This window comes from Cenococcum geophilum (assembly GCF_001692895.1).
Source record: "Cenococcum geophilum 1.58 unplaced genomic scaffold K441scaffold_2, whole genome shotgun sequence".
NCBI classification, from domain to species: Eukaryota; Fungi; Ascomycota; class Dothideomycetes; order Gloniales; family Gloniaceae; genus Cenococcum; species Cenococcum geophilum.
This window is the reverse complement of record NW_027137560.1, coordinates 3,473,870-3,484,713: the sequence shown is the minus strand read 5'-3', so window position 1 is coordinate 3,484,713 and position 10,844 is coordinate 3,473,870. Positions and strand designations below refer to the sequence as shown.

Below are 10,844 nucleotides of genomic sequence, written 5' to 3'. Positions count from 1 at the left end.
TATAAAGCTTCGTGCAGAGCTTTGTATAGAGCTTTATATAGAGCCTTATGTAAAGCTTTATATAGAGCTTTATATAAAGCTTCGTATATAAATTCGTGCAAAGCTTTGTGTAGAGCCTTATGTGGAGCCTTATATAAAGCTTTATATAGAGCTTTATATAGAGCCTTATACACAAATTCGTATAAAGCTTTGTATAGAGCCTTATATAGAGCCTCTATACGCAGAGCTTTATATAAAGCTTTATATAGAGCCTTATACAAAGCTTTGTATAGAGCTTCGCGCAGAGCTTTATATAGAGCTTTATATAGAGCTTCGTACAAAGCTTTATATAGAGCTTTATATAAAGCCTCATACAGAGCCTCTATATTAGGATTTTTTTTTAGGTATATTATTGTAAGTGAAAATCGGGGTCTACAAAACCTGCAGGCGTAAGTCGCAATTTTAGTATTTGCGGCAATTTATAGCAATTTGCTACAAACACATAGATAGGGCAGGCGCGTGCATAGGTAGCCTATATATTTGTAGCAAATTGCTGCAAATCGCCACAAATTGCCAAAATTGCGACTTTCGCAGGTTTTGCAGACCCCGATTTTCGTTTGCAATAACGTGCCTAAAAAAAATTTCCTAATAAAGCGCATCTCCTGCGTGTCCTATAGACCATTGCGGTCCTAGCTGGCCACGGAAAAAGCCTGTTCCCTATAGTATGGAATCCAGTAGCCTCCAATACTTTAAATAGTGCGCACCTGCGAGCCGCTAAGATCTAAATCTAATTCTTTTACTAGTAATTAAGAAATAAACCCTATACTCGCGCCGCTATCTATAAGGTAGTCTTGCGTTACCTATTTATTATTAACTTAAATAGAGACAGGAATAACTATACGGCAGTTTACTCCCTCCTTCTCTTGCTGGCCTAGTGTAAGGGAGTAAAGATCTACTAGGCTGTCTCTTTTCCCGATTAGGCCGACTCTTACTTCTTTTGCCGGCAGAAGCGGCTTATATAGCCCTTCTTACCGCAGTTATAATAGGTATATGTCTCCCGGTTTCCCTCCTACGGATTAAGTCTCTACCTATTGTTATTTTAGGGTTAACTAGCGTTACTCTAGGGCTGCGAGGCCTGCTCGCGTTATTCTTCCGTAGAGCGGTTAGGTCGGAATCTGCCCCTATTATTAAAGCTAGGTCTAGTCCTACGCTCTTTATNGTTNGCGTCTNGTTCCTTTTACTTACCTAGATNGTCTCTTTTANCACTCTTAATCNNAGTAGCTTTAGAGATAAGCTTTTCTTAAAAGGTAGGAATTTCGCCCTTTTCTTATATGGCCTGTTAAATCTTAGGCCGTAGCTTAGCAAGTAGCTGGTGAAGTTATATAGCGTTATCCTATAGATCTAAGTAGGGTATATTGTCTTCTAGTTCTTCTAAGTAGTTTATAAACTAGACCATAGTCTAACCATCCCGCTATTTAGCGTTATAGTATTGCTAGTTGTAGTCTATCCCTTAATTAGTAGGGTTTTAGACCTAATTAACTAACCAGGTCCTAAGTTCGCTAAATTTAAGGGGTATAGTAAGTTTCTTCTTATAGCGTATCTATAAACTCTTAACGGTGCTACGTAGGAAGGTAGAAGTAATTAGTGTCTAATTATACTTATTAGAGTAATATTTCGGATCCAGCCGAAACTTAGTTTTATATTATTAGATAAAACGATTACAGTTCTAAAGACTATCACTATAATACTTATTAGGTTCCTTTATACAGAATTTAAGGTTTTCTAATATTATAGCATAGTATGGCGTTACCCCTTTAAGTCCGCTTTATGTCTAGGGTGTCTATACTTTCCCTAATTGTCCTTATAATTATTCTTAGTAGTCTTAATATACTTATCTTAATTATATCTCTAACTCCTTTATTTTTTATAGGGTCTCATATAGCGACTGCTCTAATAACTCCCTAGCGGTAATCGTTCCTAAGGGTCTCACAAGGTTAGACGGACCAGCCGTGGCTTCTTTATAGGAAGAGGGAATGCGCTCCTCTAGGGAGACTCTTTAAGCCTCTTACGGTGAGGGCGTTGCTTCGTAGGGTATAGGAGTATAGTTCGTTATTATTAATTAATAGCCGTACGTTCCTAACGGATTATAAGCAATTAGAATTATAAGAGGCTAGCTTAACCAAAACGTATAATTATCTAATTAACAGTGTCACTAATAAGTAGAAGGTAAGTCAAAGGTAAATAAAAGGTAAGTTAAGGGTAGAATAAGTTTTATATATTAAAGGATAAATGCTTCTAACCACTTCTATTTAGAGACTAATTGCTAATTCTTCTCTAGAGGAGAACTAGCTCCCTATATAATCTTTCTAAGACGCTAGCAAAACCCTTTACCCCTTATCTGTCTAACCATGTCTTTTAGGACGTAGATGGAACATAGATAAGACCTCCTTCTGGAACATAGATGAGACCTCCTTCTGGAACATAGATGAGACCTCCTTCTGTCTTATCTAATATGTACCTTCTAGGGAATTCCGTTATATAAATTTAAGGTGGCCAACCCTAGGCTCCTATTGTATTAATCTATTTAATTATAGAGTCCTCCTCAATAACTAAGAGTTTTTAAAGCTTTTGGTGATACTCCTTGCTTAATTAGCGGCCGTTGCGACAATGGTAAACAGAAGAAGGTAATAGACCGTATATTCGGGCAAGCAAACGGGCAGACTAATTAGGATTGGCTTCCAATAATTAAAGAACAACTTGCATTCGATCTTCTTGGTCAAGCGACAGCAATTGGGGGGTAGTAGAGGACATGGTGGTGTAGTAAAGGAGTATTTTGATGTTTTGATTTTGATTTTGGTAGGAGGTCCGTGCATTGTCTCGGGTGGGTGGCTGTTTCGTTTGGGTGGCTAAGACGTTATTCCCGATAGCCTCTACACGTGCCTCTGCCAAGTATACCCCTATATACACCTAGGTAGCCACCTCATTTTTTACCCTTCCTTACATCCTCCCTACCTAGGAAGACATCAGAACAACAGCCAGCAGACGACTATCGCCGGAGCTAGACGACCGTCGTCAGAGCTAGACGACTGTCGCCGGAGCCAGATGACCGTCGCCAGAGCTAGACGACCGTCGTCATCGCCACACGACCGTCGCCAGAGCCACACGACAACCGTTCAAACGACCAGCCAGCGAACACGATAAACGATTCGATCGATCGATCGAACCAAGGTGACATAGACAGGTAGGCACAGACAGGTAGGCACAGACAGGTAGGCACAGACAGGTAGGCACAGATAGGTAGGCATAGACGGGTAGGTATAGACGGACGGACAGACAGACAGGCAGACAGGTAGGCAGGCAGGCAGGTAGGTAGGTAGGTAGATGATTTAGAGCCTCTGCGAGAGGCTTCCCCCTTGACGCCTAAAGTAGATAGCTCTATATTTTATATAGTTATAATATAAATATATTTAAAAGTATATTATAGAAATCTATGGGAATATGTAATAATTTGGTTATTATATAACGTGTTTTATCACCGAGTCGACATTATTACCGAGTCGACACTTTTTCGCCGGCGACTTGACGGCAACTCGAATTACATAACGCAACAACTAAAAAATAGAATTATTGTAATTAAATATTATTTATTAAAACCTTCGCTATTAGATATATTCTTAATTTTAGTAGTATAAGTGCGGGAATTGTGTCCTGTTTTGCCGTAAGTGCCATAGTGCCTCTCTGCTCGCACCCTCTTTGACGGCCCTTTACCGGCGTTATAACTACTACCTATATTTTTAGCTAGTAAGTTAACTACTTTTCTAACCGTTAGAGTCTCCTTATTCTATATATACCGCCTTTTATAGCTTTTTTACTTTACCTTTATATTAGCGGCTTCTTAAAGTTAGGTAATTTCCTCGCGTATTAATACCATTTTATAGGTAATCTATTAAGCGCCTTTAGCAAGCTACGTAATTATTTTATTAATAGAACTTACTAGTAACCTATAGTAATTTCTAATTTTATTATAAACTAGCTTTAATTATAACTCTATTTTATTAGTATTATATAGTGTTTTTAGTTCCTAGGCAGTATACTAGGGTATAGGTGGAGTTAGCGTACGCAGTTATATATTAAGCTTTAATATTATAACGTCTAGATTAAGTAGGACTAGCCTAGCGCCTTTAAAGCCTGCTTAAATATTGTCCTCTATAAAGGCTTTATTATATACTATTTTAAATACTAGTAAAAAGTCTTCTTTAGCAATATATATAATCCGGTTACGTGCTAAAGCTAAGATCTTATTACTATATACGTGTTTTAACGGCAAGAAGTAGGCAATATTAAGGGGTTATAGTAGGTATAATAAATATAGAGGTATATAGAGAGTAATAATCTTCTTTTCCTTATAAAGATCCTAGAATTTAAGTAAGTAATAGCTTTTATATCCATTAATAATAAGAAGCCTATACGCTCTAGCCTAAAGGCGACTTAAATGCGTATTAAAGTAGTATAGCCAGCTAACCGTAAGGTTGTTATTAGTCTAGCTAAAAGGGCTAACTATAATAACCTAGTTATAAGGCAGATCTTTAAACTAAGTTAAAATAAGGACCTTACCCGCGAAAATAATAAAGGGTAAAATTTGCTTCCCTGTTAACCTGACGCCTTATATTAGAGTAACCCACTCCTAATTACTAGGCTATAATTTCTTGTATTTACTAGGTTTATTAGCCCCTATAATAATAAGCTAAGGTATAATTTTACCTATTATAAACCCCAACTTATTAAAATTATAGGTATCTTTATTAAGGATGCCGTACTTAAGCTTAATTAATTAAATAAGTATAAACTAGGGATAGATAACTACTAGGTCCTTATAGGCGGCTTACTAGTAGTTATATAGTTAGGTCCATCTTATTTTAAGCTTAGGTCTATAGTATATAAAGCGGTTAACCTAGTACTTACTAATAGGCTTCTAACCCCGCTCTTCTAGTAGTTTATTAGCTATATCTTATACTAAGTCCTTTAAGGGCGGTATTTTACGTATATTGTTATTAAGTATATACTATATAATTATCTACTTTTTAAGGGGAGTTATTTATTTTAAGTTCGGTTTATAGTTATATTAAGGGTGTTATCCGGCGAGTTGGTTATAGAGTATTATTTACAGTACGTTATAGATTTTAGAAGCGCGTTTTTTTATTTTAACTTAGTATAAATTAAAAGCTAAGATAGTAAGCTGTATTAAGCCTTTAGTATAAGCTAAATTTACGTTACATTATGGTGCTATTACGTGTTGCGTTTACGCGTCGGGTCGCAGGCAAAGAAGTGTTAACTCAGTAATAATGTCGACTTAGTAATGAAACACGTTAATATAATTATAATTTATATAGTTACAATTTATATAGTTACAATTTATATAGTTACAATTTGTATAGTTTTTACAATTCGTATAGTTTTTACAATTCGTACAGTTTATACAATTTGTATAGTTTGCGCACTATTTATTTATAGGGTAGCGTTTTGCCGCAATTTGCTATTAGATACTGTAAACTTATTATAAAACGCGTAAATTGCTATTAGGGTGCTGTAAACTTGTTGCAAAACGTGCGTTTTGCGCAAATTGCTATCAACCATATACATCTGCCGCGATCGTACGGTTTGCGGCAATTTGCCGCAAACCGCAACAACGACCCCAAAAAAAAATTTCCTGATGCTGTAAGAGGCCAGCCTGACCGGAACGTATGATTATCTAATCGACAGTGTCACCGGTAAGTAGAAGGTAAGTCGAAGGTAAATAGAAGGTAAGTTAAAGGTAGAATGAGTTTCACGTATTGAAGGACAAATGCTTCTGACCACTTCTATTCAGAGACTAATCGCTGGTTCTTCTCTAGAGGAGAACCAGCTCCCTATATGATCTTTCTAAGACGCTAGCAAAACCCTTTGCCCCTTATCTGTCTGACCGTGTCTTCTGGGACGTAGATGGAACATAGATGAGACCTCCTTCTGTCTCATCTGATATGTACCTTCTGGGGAATTCCGTTACAGATGCCCCCTAGCTGCTTATAATCCTACCCACAAAATATAACCCTAATACCATAGTAGTAGTATTTTTAAAATTATTAATAATATAACGTATCCCGCCTTTACGTCGCTATATCGGCCAAAAAGATAGCAATACTTATAAATCTATTGCGATTGTGGCGGGATCTAATATATATACTCTTATAAATAACTATACGATTTTTATTTTTATTAATTTTATTTAAATATTTAGATATTTAGGTATAAGTTATAGAGTAAAGTAGTAAAAATTAAATAACTATTTAGTTTTCTTAACTTATTAAAGAGATATACGGCTATATATAGGTAAATTTTATATATAAAGTGAATTTACATTAAGCTGTTTAGCATTGAGCAAGTCACGGCCAAGCGCCCTGCTCCCGGTCAGTGCGGCGAATACTGTGCCTATCCCTAATTTAAGTGACGTAGCACCCAATCAATGCCTGCGCAATTGTTCAGCTGGATGCTTTGGGGGTGGCTGAAACGCGGCGTGTATCACATCCGTGCGATCAGCCGCTGGGGCACTTGAACGTAGGCCAATCAGACATATGCCCCAGACCACTGTGTGGGCGCATTCCTGTATATAATAGTCTTGTCTCTCGCTTCTTACTGTCAACTATTTTCCTATACGCAGTAATTCAATGCACGAATCACTCGGCATCTTTTGGCAGCTGTATGCTGCGATTGTTTCACTGCTTGTCCTTCCGGCCCAAGCCTTTAAACGCACCGTTGGCCCACCGGATGATCCCAGATTCGGGCAAGCTTCGAAAGTTTGCAATGGCAGTGATCCCGCAAGTTTTAAATTTGGCACATGTTCAGTTCTCATTTCTTGCGTATTTGATACTCTTCCAGAGGCCTTGAAGGCGAGCTTGAGTAGTGGTACTAGTATTGCTGCACTTCTACCTACGATTCTAGCATCAATTGGTAAGCCAAGCCTTCCGGCCCTCATCCCCCAATCAATATACTTATGGGAAATACTATGAAATGTTAACTATTATTTTTACAAGGCTCGCCACCACTTGAGCTCGTACAGCTTGCTCTCCTGTCACCCCACCGCGCCCTAGCCACGTGTTGCTTCAGCATCGGCCTCCCGAGCGGGCTCTTCCGACAGCTAAAACCAGAGTCGAGAGTACGGGAGTGGACCGTAGTCTTACCAATACTAAGCCCAACGCGATGGCACAATCTCTCGGCAAAACTGATTATCGATTCACTCATTATCACTCTAGCGAGTATTATGTTGTGGCAAAATTGGATCGTCACTAGCTTTACAATGGTTCCGTGGCGCTGCGAGTATTCCTGGTTGTTATTTGCCTGGTGAGCACAAGCATACAACAAACGTAACTATTCCATCTTAGCTTTCTTGACATAATCTCTAGGCCCATTGCATGCATAACTTGGCTTATCATAGCTGTCACTCTGCTCCACCTAATTAAGGAGTCTATGGAAATTTGTCACGCTGAAGACCCATCCGTGCGGTACCGTATGTGGGAACTCATGTTACTTCCCTACACATTCGGCCTTGACCGCTTTCCGCAACGACAAATTGGCCTACCAACACTCCCCACCCACGAGGAAGGGATAAAGACCGCCGCGATATCTCAAACGGAGCTCAGAGATCCAGATAATAACTCAGAGGTTATCCACCGACACTACCCTCACGCTCTACTAGCGCCTGCAGTCAAGCGTAGCGATACTGTAATTTCGTATGGTGGGAACTGCGTCATCGTCCGTATCACGATGCCCTCAAACTATGGACCTCGTAGCTGGCGCTGGTATGAAGCTTTCATTGAGTCTCTAGCTGTAGGGATTTATCTCTACGCAACATTCGTATTAACGAGCACACTATTCCTGAACGCTGATAAGGCAATTATCTATTCTACTGTCATGACAGTTTGTTTAAGTGCAGTAAGGATTTTAACGACATTGTTTTAGCGAGGTACAAAGGAACAAGGCTCTTATTGTACGTAACGGATAGTATAGTTGTATCCTTCTATAGGATATACTGGTGTTTGGAATAGAAGCGTATTAGGCGTTTTTCTAGTCTTCCCTATTATCTTCTCTTAGCAAACTGGAATATCTATCACATATCGCGGTTACGACCCGGGTTAATACGAGGTTAGGGCCACCCCCAGAGTTGCGGAGGATAGGCCGGATAGGCCTCTCGGATAATAGACCTATCAGCTGATAGTATCCGGAGACTATCCGGATAGTCTCCGGATAGTCTCCGGATAGTCTTAGCAAAATTACCTTAATATACTTATACTTGCGATGCAACCCCCAATATTAAATAAATAATTTTTCTATTAATATAGATTTATAGAGCTTGCAAAGCGCTTTAAAATGGTACCACTTTTATCTAAATATCCTAAGGATAAGTAATATTATATAGATATAAAGCTTATAAGAGCTCTGCAAGATAAGGCTTACGGGGAGTCGCGTACGGAGCTCTGCACGAAGCTCTGCACAAAGCTTTTATATAAAGCCTCCGTAGTAGAGCCGTCGTACGCAGAACCGTCATACGCAGAGCCGTCATGCAGAGCCTCCATATACAGAGCTTCGTGCAGAGCTTCGTGTAGAGCCTCCGCAGAGCTTCGTGCAGAGCTTCGTGCAGAGCTTTATGCAGAGCTTCGTATAAAGCCTTAGCAAATACCTTTAGCTTTCCTACTAATTAGATATCTTCTTTCTGCCTTTTTATTTATACTTCTCTTTATATAAAATACTATAAAATAAAATAAAAAGAGAAAAAAAGAGAGGAGACCCAGCAGTTTAAATTTAGTAACTTTTTTCTACTCCTTATTATCCTCTAGTTCCACAATCCGATCCTCACCCTCTAGTGCCCCCACTGCCGCTACTATAGGCTAAGAATTTATATTATACGACGAACATCGAGCTCTATAATCCCGCTACTTGCAATTTCTATAGCACCCACTACAGAACCCTAGAAGACTTTGACATTCAGTAAAGGGGCAAGGGCCTACTAGACGACGTAGAGTCGCCGTATAAGCCTCGCAAGGCTAGTATTAATTAGCTCTCTACCTCATATAAGTAATATAGGTTACTTACAGTTGTATTTAGAGACCTACGGCTCTAAATTAGAATTGCATTTATATATAAGGGCCTCCCTATCCGCACCTGCCTCTCTAATACACCCCCCACCTAAGCCTCCATATTAATCGCCGGCAAAGCTTCTACCCTCTCCTGCTTATCCTAAGAGTAGTTAGTTATATAGGTATATCGTACAGAAAGGAGAGTTTACTTATAGTATAATAATGTTGCCGGAGAATCTGTTATATAGTAGGACGGGAAGTATACCAGATAATTATATTTCCCGATTCTTAATAAAGGACGACGTTGGTGGGATTTAAACTTATAATCTATTAAGTTTAAAGTTAGCATATATTTACCTACGCCACCTACACACCTTTAGTGGTTACCTTTTACCTAAAATTATTTTATTTATATGCCCCCCTTCCCCCCTTTAGTGTTATACAACACACCCCTTATATACTTTCCCTTATACGACTATAAGGGGATACTTAAAATCTTATAAGCTGCCTAGTCCTTTATACACTCCAATACCTTAAGTATTTATAGAGTAGTTCTTATACGATCCCATAAAATACGGCGTTAAGAACCTAAAAATACTCTCTTTAGCTTATTGCTTATTCCAGGTATTAAGAGAACTTTAATTGCAAGCTGTAAGAGTCGTGGAAATCTTGTATACTAAAGAGGCTAATTCCACCATTAAATAGCTATTGTACGGCTATTAAGCGGAATTGGATTCTTGTTAATATAGTTATTAAACTTATCTAGACTCTATAGACGAGTATATTTTAAATAATACTAAAGACGAGCCTTATAGAAGGCAGAAAGATTTTCTTTAGACTCTAAAGGCGACTTTTAAGCTTTCTTAGTTGTGTACAATATAGTTAAACCTAAAAGTATTGCTTTCTTACGGAATCTCTCCTAGAGCTTTCATACGCTAAAGAGCTTCTTTTCTCCTTTAACGGTAATATAATTATTCTAATCTTTTAAGAAAGCCGTATAACACTCTAGGTTAAAAACTCGTGCCGCTAAATAGTAGGGAGAATTATCTAGCTTCTTAACGTACTTTATAAGCTTTTCCTTAGTATATTAGAGTTAAGGAGTTATAAACTTATCCTTAGCCTTAGTAGCTATTACCTATAGGAAATAATTAGCTAAAAAAACGTTAAGAGTATTATATAATTTACTAATACGGTCTATATTATATCCTTAAAAATATTAACTAATTCTAGAACCCTCTTTAGTATTATATAATTTCCTTAAAGAAATAGAGTTGCTTTATAAAAAGACTAAAGGAAATTATAAATCGTATAAAGATATATCCATTCGCTTATTAAGAGGATATTATTTTTTAAGTTATCCTTATAGTGCTCCACATAGAGTTAAAGCCTAGCCTTTACCTTATCCTCTAGAGCTATATATAGCATAAGAAACTAGCTATTCTATCTCATACGATTATCTAAAGGAACTATTTTACTAGCACGTTTAATAAACCATATTGTATAGTTAGCTAAGCTGCGGATATAAACAATATAGTTATAAAGCTTTCCTATCGGCCCTATAATATTTTAAATATTTTAACCTCTTTTATGCTTTTCGTCTAATGCTAGCTCTAATTCTTTATCCTTTTTTTTCTTTCTTTTAACTAGCGGTAGTGCTTATTATATAACTTTTTCTTCTTTTTCCTCTTCTTCTTTGTCCTGTTCCTTATTTTCTTTATTATATAAGTTTATAAGCTTCTTATCCTTTTTTAAACTAAA

General features: G+C 37.7%; 2 protein-coding genes across 2 annotated transcripts; one reads left to right on the top strand and one right to left on the bottom strand.

Annotated features, from left to right (window-relative positions):
• Positions 1-3,619: 3,619 nt before the first annotated feature.
• Positions 3,620-3,817, bottom strand: K441DRAFT_534098 (uncharacterized protein; the record flags this gene model as incomplete). The annotated part of the gene is made up of 1 exon (XM_067642315.1): positions 3,620-3,817. A coding segment is annotated over one exon (198 nt), but the record flags the coding sequence as incomplete, so codon positions are not given.
• A 2,851-nt stretch (positions 3,818-6,668) lies between these two features.
• K441DRAFT_651319 (uncharacterized protein) lies at positions 6,669-8,207 on the top strand. The gene is made up of 3 exons (XM_067647164.1): positions 6,669-6,963; positions 7,047-7,353; positions 7,416-8,207. Exons 1-3 carry the CDS (start codon positions 6,681-6,683, stop codon positions 7,969-7,971), a joined length of 1,146 nt encoding a protein of 381 aa, XP_067509895.1. The 5' UTR covers positions 6,669-6,680; the 3' UTR covers positions 7,972-8,207.
• Positions 8,208-10,844: the final 2,637 nt, after the last annotated feature.